This window comes from Mustela putorius, unplaced genomic scaffold (genome assembly GCF_011764305.1).
Source record: "Mustela putorius furo isolate JIRA1106 unplaced genomic scaffold, ASM1176430v1.1 tig00000731_pilon_pilon_pilon, whole genome shotgun sequence".
NCBI classification, from domain to species: domain Eukaryota; kingdom Metazoa; phylum Chordata; class Mammalia; order Carnivora; family Mustelidae; genus Mustela; species Mustela putorius.
In genome coordinates this window covers 1,013,338-1,034,491 of record NW_025421461.1, presented here as the reverse complement: position 1 = coordinate 1,034,491, position 21,154 = coordinate 1,013,338, and the positions used below count along the sequence as shown (strand labels likewise).

The window sequence follows — 21,154 nt, the reverse complement described above, 5'->3', positions numbered from 1 at the left end:
AATCTAAACTTGTAATCTCAGCCAATGTGAGCAGTGATAATTCTTATACACCCAAACCACCACAAAACACCACTGCTTCCAGCACAGTAGGACCTCAACACTGTAGCAGTAACTCTAAACTCCCTGCAGGTGTCAAAGTGAATTTCCGGCCTCTGAGAGGACACCCTGGTGTCGGATTTTCCTCTGTGATGGGGGTGCTGGGAGCTGGGCCAGGAGGAAATAAACTGGATACCAGGAAGGGGAAAATTAAGACAAGAGCGTGCTGTCGACACACACACTACACAATACCCGATGAAGGCACCAGACACCAGGGCCACGGGCAGAAAGCGACCACATCTGAAAGATGCCACACCCCAGTCAAGGCTCACAGCCGTCCGCTGGTGATGGTTCTGGGCTCTTCTGACATCTGAAGGAAGTCACTAGTGTATATGCTTGACCACTGAGCCTGTGTGTGTGTGTGTGTGTGTGTGTGTGTGTGTGACACACAGTTAGAATGTGGAGGAGGCTGTGCCTAACCCCAAGTGGCCCCTGAGCCTGAAGGCAGCCCCAAGCTTCCCACCACACACACAAGATCAAGTCAGGTGCCAAGCTCCGCGGTGACAGGCTGTGCAATCACCTCGAATGGGTGGCACGGAGGGAGGAGAGGCTCTGGGGACCAGGCCAGGCTCAAACCATATTTACCTAAAATATGAATCACTGTTCTCACCTAGCTGGTAACTGCCTGCAGGGAAGTTGTGTGCGGAAACCGGGGGGAAGCAGAGCAAGTGCACATCAGCTGGGCAGGGATGGCGCCTCAACGAGCACAGAGCCCTGTGGCCAAAGCCCAAAGTCAGGAGACAAACTAGACGAGCTCCTCTCCCTGGCCCATCCCCACCTCGTGACTCTCTCAAATAAATAAATCCTTAAGACAAAGACAAACAAATAAATGAATAAAATGCCATATTAGTAGAAATAGTAGTTATATCATCTATTGATTCTTCTAATGATAAATCGAAGAGATTAGGTAACCATAATTGTTTTTAGGAATATAGGGGACATTTTTAAATTACACATACAACTATAGTTGATGTAAGCAAGTGATACTTCCAGGCATCATGGAAAATTTTCCCTTTAGTTAGAAATACTGTAAGCAAGAGATGCCTGGAGATTTAGTTATAACCATGAGTGAGAATCCATTTACTATTCACTACAATTACAGACACAAAAGAATGGGAAAGATTAAGAAGTGTCCTGTATTTTTATCACTCAGGGTATTTTTAAAACTATTTTTAAAGATTTTATTTACTTATATTCCAGAGAGAAAGAGAGAGCATGCACAAGCAGGGGGAGCAGCAGGCGGAGGGAGAGGCAGGCTCCCTGCGGAGCACACGGTCCCAAGAGGACTCCGGTCCCACGATGCTAGGATCATGACCCACGCCAAAGGCAGAGACTAACCAACTAAGCCACCTGGGCATCCCATCACTCAGGATATATATTTTTTTTTTAAAGATTTTTTCTTTATTTATCTGACAGAGACCACAAGTAGGCAGAGAGGCATGCAGAGAGAGAGTAGAAAGCAGGCTCCCTGCAGAGCAAAGAGCCCGATGCGGGGCTCGATCCCAGGACCCTGGGATCATGACCCGAGCCGAAGGCAGAGGCCTAACCCACTGAGCCACCCAGGTGCCCCACTCAGGATATTTTTAAAAACTGACATTTAAAATTCCTCCATGGGACACCTGGGTGGCTCAGTGGGTTAAGTCTCTGCCTTGGGCTCAGGTCACGGTCTCAGGATCCTAGGATCAAGCCCCATGACTTGCTCTCTGCTCAGTAGGGAGCCGGCTTCTCCCTCTCTCTCTGCCTGCCTCTCTGCCTACTTGTGATCTCTCTCTCTCTGCGAAATAAATAAGTAAATAATCTTAAAAAAAAAAAAAATTCCTCCATGCACTTAGAACAGTAAATCCAATTCTATTTATGTAACAAAAAAAAAAAATTCCAGAGTACGATTACCTTGAAAATGTAAGTTTATTGGATAATTACATAACTAACACAATTTTGCCTTAAAACACAAAAGAACTTTTTTTTAAAAAAAATTACTGGGGGGGGGGGTAGGGGCAAAGGGAGAGAATCCTCAAGCAGACCCAAGCTCATGCTCCTGAGCACGGAGCCCGACTTGGTCCTCAATCTCACAAAGAGAGCTGAAATCAAGACCTGGACATTCAGCCAACAGAGCCAGCCCGGTGCCCCAAAACCCAGATCAAGCTTTTTAAAAAGATAAAAGTTAAGCCCTGAACTTTCAATGTAAAAATGTATCACCCGTTCCTGTGCAGAATTTCATGAAAGAGAAACCTGCCTGAGGAAAAAGATCCTCCAGAACTCAGCTGCACAAACACTGCAGCAATTGTAAGGAAGCAGAGAGCTCCAACTGAAAACACAGAAACTGATCATGCCCCGAAGCCACTGGGTCAGGGGAAGAAAGCCTCAAATACAAATAAATGCACACACATACTCACACTTCAGCTAGGTATTTTTCATTTAAATAAAGCCCATGGTGGGGGCACCTGGGTGGCTCAGTCGGTTAAGCATCTGATTTTAGATTTCGAGTCAGGTCGTGATCTCTCGTGAGACTGACCCCATCTTGGGCTCTGCACCAGGTGTGGAATCTGCCTGGGATTCTCTCTCTCCCTCTCCCCCCGCATGCGTGTACATGTGCACACACACTCTCTCTCAAATAAATAAATAAATAAATAAAGCCCATGCTTGATACTCATGTTAAGGTACACATTAGATTTTACTAACTGGAGGTCCCCTGGCACGTTCACCATGGATACAGGTCATGAATCTATTATCCATAAACACCAATGACCTGCCACATACCCTAGCCACGAACAATTAATTAATTCATGCTGAACATAAATGGATACCTCTTATAAGCCACTGAGTCCAACACCAAGAGAGACACATGAGGAACAATGGGAGCCCACTTAAGGGATTCCCACTAGACAATTTTGGTACAATTTGAGCATACAAATGAGTAACAACAAGAACAGACTATATACTAAATAAAAAAGAATTCTCAAGTCCATTCTATTACTAATACTACACAAACACACACACACAGTGTCTTAATGGTCTTCTTCCCGGAGAATTCCATCTAATCAATGTAGTAGGAAAGACAAAAATACACACGCAAAATCTTCATTTTCTAATCCACACCGTAATAATGGATTCAGGCAATGATCACCAGATGCTAAAACCACAGAGAGAAAAGTATTGGGTCATTTGCAATAGCTAAAAGGGAGAAGAAAAAGTCCAAATTTCCATCAATAAACGAACGAATATGCAAATATAGTATATCCACACAATGGAGTATTACTCAGCCATAAAAAAGGAATAAACTTCTGAAACTGCAACAATACAGATGAACCTTGAGAACATAAAGCTAGTGAAAGCAGCTGACACTGAAAGTCATGTAGTGTGATTCCATCCACATGAAATATGAAGAATATTAGTTCTTTGTAGAGACAGAACAGAAATCAGAGGCTGCCACCAAGGACTGAAGAGAGAATGGGGAGGAAATAAAAGTTACCTGGGGGCACCTGGCGGGCTCAGTAGGAGGACCATGCCACTCTTTTTTTTTTTTTTTTTTTTTTAAAGATTTTATTTATTTGATAGAGAGAAATCACAAGTAGACGGAGAGGCAGACAGAGAGAGAGAGGGGAAGCAGGCTCCCCGCTGAGCAGAGAGCCCGATGCGGGACTCGATCCCAGGACCCTGAGATCATGACCTGAGCCGAAGGCAGCGGCCTAACCCACTGAGCCACCCAGGTGCCCCACCATGCCACTCTTAATCTCAGGGTTGAGTTCAAGCCCCATGCTGGGTGCAGAGATCAGTTAAAAATAAAATCTTAAAAAAAAAAAAGTGATCTGAAACTTGGCAGATGTGGGGTGATGATCGTACAACATCATGAACACAATGACTTGTTTGTTTTATTTTTGAATTGTTCATTTCAAAGTTAATTTTTATGTGAATTTCACCTCAATAAAAAAATACATTAAATTTCTTTTCTTTTCTTTTTTTTTAAGATTTTATTTATTTATTTGACAGACAGAGATCACAAGTAGGGAGAGGCAGGCGGGGGGGGGGGGGGCAGGAAGGCAGGCTCCTTGCTGAGCAGGGAGCCCGATGCGGGGCTCGATCCCAGGACCCTGGGATCATGACCTGAGCCGAAGGCAGAGGCTTTAACCCACTGAGCCACCCAGGCACCCCCCAAAATACATTAAATTTCTTATATGCATGTGTACATGGGTGTATGTGTCTACATATGTCTGGATGTCTGTATAATGGAGCAGAGGATATTTAGTTTCAAAGTATCACCCCAGAGACTACTTTTGTTGATTAAAAGAGAAAAGGTTACCTTTAGAACAGAGAACTCTGGCCAACAAGCACCACCTCATCCAAACCTTAACACCCCCCAAAGAAACTGACACACATGAGAGAAGTGCATATACTGAGGACACCAGAAGACACACAAAGTATCATACCCGTAATACCCAAATCTGAAAATAAAAATATTCGGCAGAAGCAGAAAGAATAAACTGTGGTATAGACAGTGAGTGGAATGACCAGAGCAGCAAGAAGTAGAACGAATCCAAGACGCGAACACAGAGGAAGCCAGCCACAGAGAAGCACGCACTGCAGGCTTCGGTCATACGAAGTTCTGAGGAGGCAGGCAAAGGTCACCAGCTGCTTATGGAAGCGCGGATGGGGTGGCGGCTGGAAAGGGCTTGCAGGGGACATAATGTGGAGTGCTGGGTGCTGTCCATAAGGACAGGAGTACATTCACTTTACAAAAACTCACCAGGAGTGTGCCTTAACAGGAGGGATAAACAGCCGTAACACAAAATAGTAAACACACCGCTAATAGATGCGGTTTGCCGGCATACTGAGAGACGTAAACCAAATGCTGTGCAATTTAAAAGGAGAACCACTACACCTGATTGAGGAGGACGAGAGAACTCTGAGAAGTCTGTACACAATTTCTGCTCAAATTCCACGGAATTCTATAGGACAAATGTTTCTTACAATGGGTATGACTTCAGTTCAGCTGGAGAAGAGAACTAACTCCAAGTGGGAAGACCTGCTCTTCCGAAGAACAAGAAAGCAAGCGTGTAAGGAGTCTGGACATCACTTCCTCCTCTGGGTGACCAGGTTCAACACGTCTAAAGAACACCAAGGAAGCTCTTCTGGAGGCGGCTGAGCGCTCGCCTGAAGGGCTTTTACTGGGCGGACAGATGCCAACAGCTGTGAGACCAATTCTCCAACAGTCATTGAGCAGCCCGCCAACCAACCAAACACTAACCACGGAGAGCTGGAATCTGACTCTGACACGGACTTTCGTCATTTGTATCAGCACAGTCTATTACAGGTAGAAGTCATGCAGGCAACCAGAAAACTGGGTTTTTTATCCTATTGCAAAGTCATTACAAACAACACACGTGGCTAGTGCCTGGAGTTCAGGACAGCACAGCTCCAGATCCTACAACAAGCCATCACTGACTCCCATGAGGAGTTCCTAAGATCTATGTCCTGAGTTCACTGACCCCAAAGGTGGAGCACAGAACCCAGAGCGGCTGGGCATAACCCTGGACTTCCCGAGAAGCAGTAGACACGGTACCCACACTTGCAGGTCTGACACCAAATCTCAGGATGATAAAATAAAGGCAAGTGCTTAGTCCTGCAAAGTACGAGTGAAAATAATTAGGTAGACATCCACTATTTCCTTACAGCCAGCTCCAGTTAATTCTTTAAAAATCTTGCCTGCAGCTGTGGCCGATCTGTGACCCACTCAACATCGTTCTCACTTCCGGCTCCCACCACCCTCGGCTCCCACCACCCTCGCTGTGAGATACGAGCAAGTTACAGGATTTTCCCCGCCTTTGTGTGGTGACTTTTCCACCTCACACAGGCTACCACCAGGACTGAATGATTCCATGCTTTTCAGTGTCCTGAGGACAGTGCCTGCATGTGTTAGGGATTAGCAATGGGCTCACAGTAGCTCCCCCAAAGGTGTGTCCCCATCTTAATCTCTAGAACCTGAGAATGTTACCTTAAGTGGGAAATTCTGCATATGTAATTAAGTTAAGGGTGTTGAGATGAGATTACGCTTGATTAGGGAGGTGGGCCCTAAATGCCAGCCTGAGTGTCCTTAGGAAGGTCACAAAGACCTTGGGCAAAGGAATGAAGGCCAGGTGAAGGAGGCAGACACTGGAAGGTGGGGGGCTGGAGCTGGCACAGGCCGGAATTGTTCCTCCCTTTGAGCCTCTGGACGGCGTGGTCCTGCCAACGGGGCTTTTGTGGGCTTTGGGCCTCCAGTACTTGTTCTAACCCCCCTCCCCCCAAGTTTGTGGTCACTTGTTAACGCAGCTGCAGGAAAGAATATGGAGTTCACGTTAGCTAGTAGGACTCTAACCCGCTCCTACTGACACTGGGAAGGTTAGGACACCTGTGCACCACATACTACTGGTCTGAATGGGCCAGGGAGAGGCACAGGGGGGCCAGGGTTCCTCCCTCAGCTCATCCTGTTGGGGAGGCGACACTGGCCACTGCCTTAGACGGGAGAGGAAGCGGAATTCTGGAGTCTGGCGGGGGTTCCGAGAAACTCTACCCAGAGTCTACTGCTCCTGGGGTTCTTGCAAGGATTTCTGTATTAAATCCCTTTCTCCCATGTATTAATTCAAGTAGATTCAGTAGCCTGCAAGGAAATCCTGAAACACAGCTAGGATTTTACTGACAGGAAAAGCAGACAGGGGTCAACTGACAGTTGTTTGCATCCACATGGATAAAGCTAGAGAGGATTATGCTAAATGAAATAAGTCAATCAAAAAAAGACAAATACCCTATGATTTTGAAAACTCCTGTGTGGAATTTAAGAAACAAAACAAATGAACAAAGGCAGGGGGAGAGGCAAACCAAGAAACAGAGAAGTACAGAGAATGAACCAGGGCTTACCAGAGGGACAGGGGTGGGGGGATGGGGATTAAGGGGGCACTTGTGATAAGCATGGGAGTTGTATGGAAGGACTGCCGCACTGTATTATAGATCTGAAATCAGTATTATGGTACGTGTTAACTGGCTTTTAAATAAAAACTTAAAGAATGGGGCGCCTGAATGGCTCAGTGGGTTAAGCCTCTGCCTTCCACTTGGGTCATGGTCCTAGGGTCCTGGAATCCAGCTCCATATAGGGCTCCCTGCTTGATGGAGAGCGTGCTTCAACCTCTCTCTCTGCCTGCTGGTCTGCCTACTTGTGCTCTCTCTTCCTGTCAAACAAATAAAATCTTTGGAAAAAAAGAAAAGAAAAGAGAACAGTTCTGAGCTTACATAGTGTAAGAAATGCAGAAAAAGTCCATTCATTCAGCCCTAATACTATTTCCCTGGATACCCTAATCTCTATGATCTTCCTTCTCATACCCTCCTCCCCACCCCAAGAAGGATGGGGTGGGGGCAGACAGGGTCTATGAAGTCAGGGATGATTCAGTTGTACCATGAATTTTGAGCTCAGCTTAAAGAAAGCGACAACCACAACACAGCACCTTGAGAGCTAAGGCACAACTTCCCGCCACCACTAGTCTATTAACATCTGACAACTGTTAAGGAGGTAAGTTTAATTGTTTCTTATTCTCTTCAATGACTTTTTCAAGGGCTCAAAATACTCTTCTACCATCACAGACTCTGGTATGAGCAAAGGGACAGGAATAAGTATTCCATAACTGAGGCACTAAGAGGCAAATACTTAAATGAAACAATCTCCTCAAATGTCCCAACCTCAGAAAGCCACAGTCGGGTCTTGGAATCTCTGCTCCAATAGATCTGTTTACTCCACTCCCTCTGGCACAAAAGGGACAGTGAGACAACTGGGAAGGAAGAAAAAATACACAGTTTGGTCTTCCTTCCAAGTTCCAAGAACAAAGGTCTTAAAACCCTTGGAATTTAAGTGACCTTATTGATAAACGTGTCTTTTGTTATTCAAACAAGTCCCTTTCAACACGGCTGACATTTATGTTAATGAGCTGATTTTTGAAAGTCTTCTGGAGAGCCTCCAGGTGGGGTCAGGGTGCCAGGGAGCCGACCAGGCCATTAGAGAGCTGGAACTCTCTGCCCCACTCCAACCTCCTCCACCAGTTGCCAATGATTTAATCAATCATGCCTCTGTAGTCTAATCAGTGTCTGCTTAATCGATCAGAACTATGTAATGAGGCCTTCGTACAAATGCTACAGGACAGGGCTCAGAGGGCTTCTGGGTTGGTTAATGCATCCATGTGATGTGGGAAAGAAACAAAGGCAGAAGAAAAATTATTAAATTTCCTTACTACTTCACAGCCCACTGACAAAATCCTTTAAACAGTGACACTCCTCTAGGAACTCAGGTGCTTCAATGTTAATACTTTGCTAGGGGCAAAAGGCAATCTTAGGCCACCTGACCCCCAGGATCCTTTAAGTCTACTTTAACATATAAAAATTCCTTTGGGGGCACCTGGGTGGCTCAGTTAAGCAGCTGCCTTCAGCTCAGGTCATGATCTCAAGGTCCAGGAATGGAGCCCCCTGTCGTGCTCCCTGCTCAGCAGGGAGTCTGCTTCTCCCTTTTCCCCTCTGACCCTCCCCTCCGCTCCTGTATAAGGGCACATTCATTCTCAAAAAAAAAAAATTCCTCGGGTGTCTGGGTGGCTCAGTCGGGTGTCTGCCTTTGGCTCAGGTCATGATACCTGGGTCTTGGGATCAAGCCCTGTGTCACATGGTATGTGTGGGGGGGTCCCTGCTTGGCAGGGAGTCTACTTCTCCCTCTCCCTGTCTCTCCTCCTGCTTGTGCTGTCTCTTTCAAATGAATAAATAAAATCTTTAAAAATAAATTAATTAATTTAAAAAATTCCTTTGGAAATTACCTTTATCTCTACCCCCCAAAATATATATTGGCAATCATCCCGCAAGCATATGACCCATAGATATTACATCTGCAGGATCTCCAGGCTAAGGTTTTATTAGACGGTAATAAATAACCTTTTCCCAACAACACCTAGACCCCTCAAGGTCCTAGAAACCTTGCTTCCAAAATTCCTTAGAGACTTACGCTGTCCCTAACCCCCACCCACCTTTAAAGTATGTAATGGGCCACTTCTCATGACCCCAGTACAGCTTTTTCTGTCCTGTCCCTGTGCTTTAACAAAAGCATCTTTCTGCCCCAAAGACATTTCAAGAATTCTTTCTTGGCCACTGGCTTCAAACCCTAGCATCTTTCCTACCTCATATGCACTGGAGTGTGGTGTATCCCCAGTCCACTGGACCGAAGCTGCTATGCACAGGGCCCTCCCAGACCCCTTCCTATGTACCTCTTCATCTGGCTGCTCATCTTATACTTTATAGTATCTTTTACAATAAATTGGTAAGCGACAGTAAATGTTTCCCTGAGTTTTGTGAACCTTTTTATTTTATTTTTTTAATTTGAGAGAGCAAGCGAGTGTGAGCAGGGAGGAGGCAGGGGCAGAGCAGAGAGGGAGAAGCAGATTCTCACTGAGGAGGGAGCCTGATGCGGGACTCGATCCCAGGACCCTGAGATCATGACCCTAGCCGAAGGCAGACACTCAACCAACTGAGCCACCCAGGTGCCCCAGTTTTGTGAACCATTTTTTTTCCTTAAGATTTTATTTATTTGACAGAGAGAGAGAGAGAGAAATTACAAGTAGGCAGAAAGGCAAGCAGAGAGAGAGGGGAGGAAGCAGGCTCCCTGAGGAGCAGAGAGCCCAATGTGGGGCTTGATCCCAGGACCCTGGGATCATGACCTGAGCCAAAGGCAGAGGCTTTAACCCACTGAGCAACCCAGGTGCCCCAGTTTTGTGAACCGTTGTAACAAATGACCAAATCCAAGGAAGGCGTCCTAATCAGCTGCAAGCACAGGTGCCAGTCTGGACTTGAGACTTGTGTGTGAAGCAGGAGCAGTGCTCTAGATTGGAACCGTTAACCTGTACAATCTTACACTGTCTCCAGGAAGTGTCCGAGTTGAGTCTAATTTGTACAACATACAGGTCGCTGTCTGTGAAATTAGAGAATTACTTGGTGATGCTGTAAAACATTCCAGAATAATTCAGAGGGAGCACAAACTGCAGACTCAAAGTAACCTAATTTCAAGGCCCAGATTTGGTGTTCCCCATCAGTGCCCTTACATAGGTTAGGAGACTTACCTGCCACACCAACTTAAAACGTGTATCACGAGTACCAACATCAAGTGAAATTATGCATGAAAAATGCTTTACAGAATACAAAATGCATTGCAAATATAAAAGACTATTATCATAAATGAGAAATTAGAGACACCCAAGAGAGACTGGGGGGGACCCAGGTGAATCACACTTTTGGGCAGAAGCAAGGACAAAATCCCCACGGTCCTGACCGGCTTTGGGCTAGTTTTTTCTTCCCCTTGGGCTATTCTCAATTCAAATTCTACATCACCTCCCAACTGTCAGTGTAACTGTGTATAGGGAGTGATCAGATTATCCTAAACCCTCATTTTAACCCTCCTTTTTCCACTTTATTCCCCAAAGTCTTTTACCAGAGCTGCTGATAAGCAGTAATAAAAGCTACTGATTCTGGCTTAATTTCTCTCTCCGCTGCAGAAATCTGTCAACATAAGGTGAGCGGCAAGAAACAAACCTCAGCTATCTGCTTAAGGTAGGTCATCCCAGTACCTGAACACTGAGTTTAACTTAAACTTCTTAACTTTCACCGCACAAAGGGGAAACCGTAATATATGCAAATCTGTAAGTAACTGGTTAGGCAGTCAGAAGATGCCAGAATGCAAAGCAGGCCATGACACAAAAATATGACTGTATGACAAATAAACGTATGTGATAATGCCCATGTATGTAGAGTGTATGACACAACATGCCTAAGTAACATGGAAATGAGTGTAAGGTGTAAAACAAAAAGCAAAAGGAGCCACATGTAAGCCAGGCGAGAACACTGCTCCCCAAGAAGGGGAAGAGCAACAGTTCTGAAACCACTGCTGGGAGGGGGGAATTTTTCCTCTACCCTTCAAGATTCTTTCAAGGGGCCTGAGATTTAAATCGATGTGAGACAGATTAACAAAAACAAACAAAAAAAAAAAATTTAATTATGTGCCCACAGAGACCAATACTGACATTAAGACCCAAAGAAATGACAAAAGCTGGCAGAGAGACAATAAATCTGAGAGGAACTGACAGGACAAACCCTTATGTTCAGGAGCTTCAATTAATAAGGAATTAAAACACAGATTTGGGGCTGGGCCTGAAACTGGTAAAAAATAATAAAGGTTCGGGACGCCTGGGTGGCTCAGTTGGTTAAGTGGCTGCCTTCGGCTCAGGTCATGATCCCAGTGTCTTGGGATCGAGTCCCATATCGGGCTCCTTACTCGGCGGGGAGCCTGCTTCTCCCTCCGCCTCTGCTGCCTCTGCTGCCACTCTGCCTGACTGTGCTCATGCTCTCTCTCTCTCTGGAAAATAAATAAATAAAATCTTAAAAAAAAAAAAATAATAATAATAAAGGTTATACAGCTTTCTCAGTTTTAAAACCACTATCTCTGCCAGAGTGCTCTTTCATGGGCCTTTTTAAAGGAACTTATCATTCAGAATAGACAATATGAGGAAGTGTCCCATCAGGCAGCAGACTACCCTTGTCCCTATACCACTATACAAGTGAACTGAAATAAAACAGGTAAGTACCTGGATGGTGGGCAGTTTCAGAGAAGCTACAGGTAAGCACAAGAAGGCTAGAATGATCCACACAGTACTGGATTAAAGTTGGAGACATCACTATTAACTCAGGTCTAGTTTCGTAAGTCTGGGGATGAACCACCACGGACGTGTGTACATCAACCTATATACACACATTTGTTTCTTAGTTCTGTCCCCTGAGGGCTGAGAAGCCACATCACTGTTATCAACAGGTACAGCCATGGCCCAAATCGTAAATCCTAACTCTATTCTCCAATAAAAGGAACTAGGGCCCCTTGGAGAAATGGCAGATTCTAACACCAGGGCAGAAAATATACAATATAAACCTAGAAACTCACAGTACCAGAAAGTAAGGAAGTCCTCAAAAACAACAATAAACCAAACAAACACTGGTAAGGGTATGTCAGAGTGACAGAGAAGACAGCTGAAGAGCTCCCATTGGCTAAAGCTGGAACAGTCTGAGCAACAAAACAGAATACTGGATTATAACCCATAGTATGAAATATCTGTAAATCTATACCAACACAAAACACTGAATAAATACTAGAAAGGACAGACATTTCTCATAGAAAAAGTCCAAATAATTTCTGTAGTTACCCTGGCCACAAGAGGTAGAGCATAACTGCTCACTCCTTAAGCGTGACCTGTGCAAGTGACTCTGCTCCAAAGAGGACACTATGGGAAGGAGGAGAAAAGAGTCACTTTACTGTTGAGCAAGATGAGAGCCACGTGGTCAAGCTTACCACCTGTATTTTTAAGTCGTGTCGACCCCTTCACCCTTGACAGAGCTTGGTAAGGGCACAACACCTCTCTGGTCTTCCCAAAACCCATAACCACAGCTATGAACCATTAGGAAATCAGACAAGCCCAAACTGAGGGTCGTTCTATAAAATAACTGAGCAATAGGTATTTTAGAATAGCAATAGGTATTTAGATGCCTCAAAGCTTCTAAAGTCATCGAAAACAAAACAGTGTGAGCAAATGTCACAATCCAGAGGAGCCAATGGAGACATGACTACAAAATGTAAAGTGGAATCCTGAATGGGATTCTGAGAAAGAAAAAGGAGACCAGGGAAAAACTAATGGGATCTGACTTTCAGTTAATAACAATGTATCAAGCTTTGTCATTGGTTGTGACAAAAGGTACCGCAGTAACAATAAGAGGTTAACAATCAGGGAGACTGGGGGGGGGGGGGGGTCTGAATAAAATGGGTACACTGTCATCAAAGACGGAAATTGTTAATATTTTATTACAGTCTGCAAGATGTTTCCATTGGGGAGAACTGTATGAAGGGTACAGGGATCTCTATGAATTATTTTTTACAATAGCACATCAATCTATGATTATCTCAAAAGAAAATATTTTTCCATTCTGGATTTTTACTTGGAATGACCTGTCCCCTGCTTAGTATGAATTGTATGATATCTTGCTCTAAGGATTTGAGAGATTGAAGGCATTGATAAATAAAACGGAAGCTAATTCCTCCAGAGAACAAAGTTAAAAGGAAAAAGGGTACTTTAAAAAAAAGATATACTGGGGCGCCTAGGTGGCTTCAGTGCGTTAAACCTTTGTCTTCGGCTCAGATAATGATCTCAGGGTCCTGGGATCAAGTCCCACACCCGGTTCTCTGCTTGACAGGGAGCCTGCTTCCCCTCTCTCTCTGCCTACTTGTGATCTCTCTGTCAAATAAATAAATAAAAATCTTAAAAAAATGAAAAGAAAAAGACATACCCCAAAAATGAACTGAACTTAAAGGAAGGAAGAAAGGAAACAAAAAACCTGGAGTGGGCTCAGCAGCATTCTCAACGTCATGGTTAGGTGAGTGAATGAATGGTGAATGAATCAATGGTGAAGCCAGCAACACATGAACATCTAACGGTTCTCAGTTCACAATCTCCCAGTGTGTCCTGTCACTCCAGGTATGCTGCCTAAGCCACCAACAGCAGAACTGTTTTCCCCCAAGTATGATCTACTAAAAAGTTCAAATGAATCAAAGAGATTCAGTCAGATCTGAAGGCATAGATCTTGGACTCCAGAACTAAAACAGCACTTTAAAAAGACATGAACAGTGCACACCCTGGACTAGTACATCTTTTTCTGAAACACATGACAAAGTACGACTGACTCAAGAGAACTCAGACCATTTTCCTGCTGCAATGGCTTCCGTTTCCACAGAACAGCCCAACACCTGAGCCACACTTGTACAACCCTGACTGTAAGAGCGCCTCTTGTCTGAGGCAAGTGTCCACTGGCTAGTGATCTTTGTCACTTTGTAAAGATTCAAAATGAAAGGGCACTACACTTGTACTCTCTGGAATTATACTACCTTAAACTTTTATGTTCCAGGCACCTGGTAGCTCAGTGGGTTAAGCGACTGCCTTCCACTCAGGTCATGAACCTGGAGTCCCAGGATTGAGGCCCACTTCAGGCTCCCTGCTGAGCAGGAAGTCAGTCCACTTCTCCCTCTGACCTCTCCCCCTCTCATGCTCTCTCTCGCTTTCAAATAATAAAGAAATATTTAAAATAAATAAATAAATTTTAATCTTTCATACTTAAGTTTTTGTACTTGTCTCCTTTTCGCCACCTCCCTCTCCATGTTTTTCCATAAATAAAAATGCACTTTTAAAAGACATCTCAGGTTTGATGTTAAGTCAACAAATCACATTTCGATCCCTCAGCAAACAAAAACATCCATAAAAATGACTTGCCGAAGAGTATTCCTTCTTTACACTGATTACCAAGCTTAAGTCTTACAAACTGTTAGTAAATCCTCCAAACTGAAAGCTTGAAAGAAAGGAGAAAATACACAGTACTGTTTGCATCCAATGGAGTATTTTCTTTTTTTTTTTTTTTCATCCAATGGAATATTAACGACACAGCTCAACAGATCTGTATGCGTGGGCAGTAAGTGAAAGATGGAAACAAGATACACAACATATATGTTTACATAAACAGAAACACATAGTTTTGCTCTATACGCAGATTTGTAATTTTTAAAAAGATTTATTTATTTACTTCACAGAGAGGGAGAGACACCACAAGCAGGCAGAGTAGTAGGCAGAGGGAGAGGGAGAACCAGCTTCCCACTGAGCAAGGAGCCTAATGCACATTGGGCTCGGTTCCACATGCTGGGATCCTGACCTGAGCCCAAGGCAGATGCTTAACCAACTGAGCCACCCAGGTGAACCTGTAATTTTTAAAGAAATCTCAAAGACCCAGGCAGCAAACATATCTTAACAGTGGTTGTTTGGGGTCAGAAAAGACTCACTGTATACATTCTATGTGCCTATAAGGTGTTTTACTTTACCAATTAAGAATATATTCATATTGGGAGGTCTGGGGGGCTCAGGTAGTTGAACAGCTGCCTTCAGCTCATGGGATGGAGTCCCACCCCCATCACACTCCCTGCTCGACAGGGAGCCTGCTTCTCCCTCTGCCTGCCTCTCTGCCTGCTTGTGCGCTCTCACTCTCTGACAAATAAATAAAATCCTTAAGAAAAAAACTTCAGGGTGCCTGGGTGGCTCAGTGGGTTAAGCCTCTGCCTTCAGCTCAGGTCATGATCTCAGGGTCCTGGGATCGAGTCCCGCATCGGGCTCTCTGCTCAGCGGGGAGCCTGCTTCCTCCTCTCTCTCTCTCTCTCTCTGCCTGCCTCTCTGCCTACTTGTGATCTCTGTCTGTCAAATAAATAAATAAAATATTTAAAAAAAAAGAAAGAAAAGAACTTCATATTGTCACCTCTGTAATTTTTTTTTTAAATACAAGATTCATTAATGCATTTTACTCTTCCTCAGTAAGACTGACTGACAAGCATCTAGACTTATTTACACCCTCCTGTATGTGTTCAGGCTCTAATTACCCTACATGTAAGAATTAGCACCGGGCATCTACTAGTAGTCTAAATTTTAAGGCAGATATTTATTATCCGGCTGTGTGACACCTACTATTTAATTGCCTTTTGACAATTATGATTTCCATTCCTCAAGACAGAAACCCAGGGTTCAGAACTGACTCTGGGATAAAGAAAGAATGAGAGTTCCAAACAAACAGGGAATCATTCCACTTTCTTCCAAAGGGTACCCATTCCCCATTTAAATTGTGGTGCAAAGACCACAAAGGTCAAGCAACAAAATGTTAGGAGTAAGTAATGTAAGACTGCTGGATCTTAGAGCCCTCCGGCCTCTCACTTACTATTTCCCAGGTACGTTTCCTTCTCTCTAGCTCCTTTCTCAAACGAAGTATTTCCCTAAGAATTTCTAACCAAAAGCTTGTTTTAGGCCCCAAATTTTGTGCCTCACATAGAAACCTTCAAAGGCAGTTTACTATCCTCCAGGTTACTGACCAAACGAAACCAAAATCCGCAATGATCCAAAATTACAGGAAGTTTGACAACTCTTCTTCATTTGTGTCAAAGTGTATCTGGTAAAAGTACTTACTACAGCTACAAAGAGGACTGTGTGTGTATGCAAGTGTGTGTTTTAAGATTTTCTTTGTCATAGAGAGCAAGAGCCCACACAAAAGCAGGGGGAGGGGCAGGCAGAGGGAGAGGCAGGCTCCCCACTGAGCAAGGAGCCCCAAGTGGAACTCGATCCCAGGACCCTGGGATCATGACCTGAGCCAAAGGCAGACACTTGACTGAGTCACCCAGGTGTTCCAAGAGGACTGTACTTTGAGGACAAGCTGCTGCAAAATTTTAGAGTCGCAGAAACAGTTCAAATAAGAGAAATGATTATTTTAAAAATATTTTCTGTCCTCTCAAGTATCTCTATGTTCACAATACAATGTAACTTTGTTATGCCATAATAACGGATAGCACTGTAAAACCTTTATGTTTTCACTGTCAGTTTCTTTTTCATACACAAACCCTAAAATGATAAGGTATTTGCTATATTCAACACACACGAGAAAAGCAGGGTCCACTGTGGCAGCACTGAGTCCTAAATCATGGGAACATAGGAACATTTTTACATTGAGTAGTACCCAAGTCTTACTGCAGTTCAAGGCTAAAGTGAACAGAAAGTTACAAATCTGATCATGTTCTTCTTACTCTGTGCCTACCAAAAGAAGAATCAAAGGTGGATACAAAAAACATAACCCATTTCTACTTAAGAGAAGCTCTCCTGTCATCCAAGGCTTCATTCCTATGGTCACATTGTCGCTGAGACTTCAACCTCAAAAGGCACCTTTGTTTGTTTACGGAAATTACAACTTAAATTGAAATATTTTTATAGGAGACCTCATATTATTAAAACCAAAATATACTAAGCCTACAGACCTACCGAGAATCCCACACACGGTGAAAGGTGCATTGTGCATTGTTAAACATCAGGGTTAAACCGCTTGTCAAACCAGCTCTTCCTTGGCTGGGCCACTAGAGAGTGCTAGACATACAGTTACACAGGACCAAGTGATACAAAAATTACGCCCCCCCCCCCCCCCCCCCAAATCTGGAGCAGAGAAGAGGAAGGGCATTAGGATTTCTGCCTGGTATACCACCAGAAGGTTTTGCAACACTGACAGATCTGAAGCTTGAAGTAAGTATTTATCACCACCTCTTGTCAACGGCTCAAATTCCTTCGAGTGAGTAACAGAGATGTGCTTCAACAGCTTCCAAACTAAGTAACTGAGATTAAAGGATTAATCCAAGACATTACAGCAAACGAAAAAGTGATTCCTTCCTTTAGGAACAAAGACAAGTTAATAATGGCTTAAACTTGACTCTTTAAGCTTTATTAAAAATTTAAAGGGGGAGGGGAGAGAGAAGAAAAAAGCAGGGGATTTCTAAAGTTAGGAATCCAATGTGGCGAGGACTGTTACACACACCATATAAACCTAAACCAATACACTAAAGACACGGAGCAGTAACAAGATTATCGCCGCGACAACCGGCTTCAGCCCCGGTATTTTTTTAGGACCACACGATTCCATTAGCAAGAATCTCCCTCTGATCTTAACAAAACTCATCTCTGATTTTAGTTCATTCTAAGAGGTAATGCTTCCCAACACCATCACTAATAATAAGAAAGAAAATTGGTTGCTCAATCCCTACAATCTCAGTGGATGTTAGTTTAAAAAAAAATGTTAAGCTACAAGGTAGAAAGAGCGTAACACACCTTCCAGCCTCACTGAACTGCAAAATCGCGTTACACTGTAACAAGATTCAGGTAATACCGTTACTTTCTGACTTCCACATCATTAATAAGCTTAATGGGACGTTACCTGGAAATGGTAACGCTAAACGTAATTTCCTCAACGTCTCACGGAGGTGATCAGTTTCTTACTAAAGCCTCTTAATGCAAAAGGCACGCCACCGTCCAACCTTCCCATCAAACCGATCTTTTAAAAATCCACTCTTCCATGGGGCGCCTGGGTGGCTCAGTGGGTTAAAAATCCACTCCTCCGTAACTACAAGCAATTCTCCAAAAACACATTGTGCTGGTAACGAAATGGCTTTCCCAGATACAGGTGGCTCGACTTGCTCCATTTCCAACTACTCAGCACCTCTCACCCCCTCCACCCACGTCCGGATCTGAAATGGGGCGGGGAGATGCCATCTCGCTGCATTTGCTCCTGCAGACCCTAGAGCCCGTCCTGTGCTCTGCCCAAGCACCACACAGTTGTACCTTCGCCCCAACAACTCCCGGCCGCGACACACGGTTCCGTTTCCCTGACCCAGGTAAGCCTTCATTCACACTCCAGATTAATGGGTGCTCAGTATGGTGGCAGAGGACCGACCCACAGCAAACCACCCAACATGCCCCGGAGTCTTTGTCCCTTTTCTCTAAGTCTTCTCATTGCCCCCATTCCCTGCCCCCCGCCGAACCCTCCCCCGCTCCGAAGGGTTCCTGGATGACGCCTAGCGCTGGAACCTCGGACACCTTCGTCCTTAGTACCAGGTTTCCACCGCCACCCGGGAGGAAAAAACCGCCCCCTTCCTAGAGCCGCCCTTGCCCACCCCCAGAACTGGACCCGCCCCAAACCCCGCCCCTGCTCCGTCCCCACCCCCGCAGTGGAGCGGGGAAGGAAGACGGGGGAGGGGAGGAGAGGCCGCGGGAGGACCGAGGAGGCGGCGAAGGGGAGGGGGAGGGGTAAAGGAAGGGGGAGGGGTAAGAAAGGGGGCAGGGAATAAGAAAAGGAGAAGAGCTCTCTCGGCGGCTCCCCCCCGCCCCCGCCCCCGCCGCCGGCGATCGCAGCCCGAGAAGGGTCCCCAGGAGGCTAACAAGCCCTCCCTTCCTCCTCCTCGCCCCCAACAGGGCCCAGAAGCCCCCCCACCCACCCACTTGCTGGGCAACGCTGCAAAAGAGCTGCTCCCCGGCTCCTAGGTCAGCCCGCAGTTTCCCGGGGGGAGAGGGGGTCGCACCTTGCGCTTGCGAGCCTCCGCCGTGCCGCTCCACACGAAGCACTGGTAGATGGCCCGCAGGTTCTGCTTCCAGTTGTCCACCTTGAAGCTGCTCAGGTGCGAGCAGCCCGGCGGCGTCACCACCAGCTCCGCGTCCATGGCCTCGGTCTCCGGCTCGGGCCGGGAGACCATGGGGGGCAAGGCCCGGCCGCGCGCGGGCGGCGGCGAGGGGGACGAGGACGACGCCAGCGCTGCGCGGTGGGCTGCTCGGCGGCGCGCCCCAGCCCACGAGCGCGGGGAACAAAGCGCGGGCGGCCGCGGGGCCGGCGGACAAAGACCCGGCTGCGCGGACGCCCAGGGGGAGGCGGCGGCCAGCCAGGCGCCGCCCGCGCAGCGCTCGCCCGGTTCGCGGAGCGCGGCGCGGGGCGGGGCGCGGAGGCCGCAAGCGGAGGTTACGTCATCCCCGGCCGGCCGCGGGCGCCGCACTGCGCAGGCTCTAGCCGCTCCCGGACCCGCCCCCTGCCGCCCGCCCCCCGCCGCCCCACACCCGGCGCCTGCAGGCTGCGGGGCTATCCGCGCCCGAGCGCAGGGCGAAGGCGTGCAGCCGGCCGGGGCCCGCCCCCGCGCTTACGCCAGGGAGGGTAGTTAGCTGTCAGTACGGGCCGCGGGGTTCAGAGCGGCCTCCCGGGAAGCTGGCCACTTGTCCTTCCCGGTCCCCTCGGAGAACTGCGGAGGCGGGGGGCAGTGGAGGATTGGGCGACGCGGACAGTCCGTCGGGGCACTGAACCGGTTTGCACTGGCCTGAGCTCTGCCGCAAAGAGGCGGAGCAACGGGCCGGGCCTTGCAAATCCGTGCAGTCTCGCTGGGCCTCCAGATCCGTGCTGTTCCGTAACCTGGGCTTTCCCACCCCAGGCGGTGCTGTGCTGGTTCGCGGTCAGTTGTGTCGGCGACGGGAGTCCCTCATCTGGGACTCTGCAGGCTTCTCCCGGCCTCTCCCGTGTTTATGGCCTGTCTGGGAGTTGCAGGGCATGGAAAGGATTAAGACCATATCCTACTGTGAGGAATCCAGAATGGATGCCATATGGTTTCACTCACTCAGAATTGAAGAAACAAATGAACAAAGCGGGGGGCCACAAACCCCAAAACCTCAGACTCTTAGAAAAAAACTGGCGGATCCCCGAGGGAAGGTGGGTTGGGTGCATGGGTGAAATAAAGGGGAATAAGAATATACTTAAACTGATGAGCACTGAGAAATGTATAGAATTGTTGAGTAATTGGATTGTACAGGTGAAACTAATATAACATTTTTTAAAAGATTTTATTTATTTGACAGAGATCACAAGTAGGCAGAGAGGCAGGCAGAGAGAGAGAAGGGAGGAAGCAGGCTCCCTGCGGAACAGAGAGCCCGATGCGGTACTGGATCCTAGGACCCTGAGATCATGACCTGAGCCAAAGGCAGAGGCTTAATCCACTGAGACACCCAGGTGCCCCCTAATATAACACTTTATGTTAATTATACTTCAATAAAAAAAAAAAAAATCCCAGAGTGGAATGTCAGTTGATGTAGTCACTGTGGAAAACAGTATGGAGGTACCTCAAACATTAAAAATACAAATACCACAGGAGCCAGTAATCCCACTACTGGGTATCTACCCAAAGAAAATAACATTAACTCAGGGATATATGCACCCCTCTGCTTATTGTAGCATTATTTATAATAGATATGATAAGATATCATATCTATCATATGATATCTTATCATATCTATAGATATGATAAGAAGCAACCTAGAAGTCCATCAATACTTGATTGGCTAAAGATGAACGATGAATGGATAAAGATGTGGTATATATACGCAGTAGAGTATTACGGCCATGAAGAAGAGTTAGAGGACACCTGGGTGGCTCAGTCCTTAAGCCTCTGCCTTCAGTTCAGGTCATGATCCCAAGATCCTGCCATCGAGCCCAACGTGGGCTGCCTGATCAGCGGGAAGCCTGCTTCGTCCTCTCCCACTCCCCCTGCTTATGTTCCCTCTCTTGCTATGTCTCTGTCAAATAAATAAATAAAATCTTTAAAAAA

The 21,154-nt window shown here is 46.1% G+C and overlaps 1 protein-coding gene across 1 annotated transcript in view; it reads right to left on the bottom strand.

Moving 5' to 3' along the window:
* USP22 (ubiquitin specific peptidase 22) overlaps nucleotides 1–19,492 on the bottom strand; it is a 44,482-nt gene extending 24,990 nt beyond the window's left edge. Inside the window, exon 1 of the mRNA XM_013047853.2 lies at nucleotides 19,097–19,492. Coding sequence (XP_012903307.2) covers nucleotides 19,097–19,267 — 171 coding nt within the window. The 5' untranslated portion in view covers nucleotides 19,268–19,492. The remainder of the gene's footprint in view (nucleotides 1–19,096) is intronic.
* Between the last annotated feature and the right edge of the window lie 1,662 nt (nucleotides 19,493–21,154).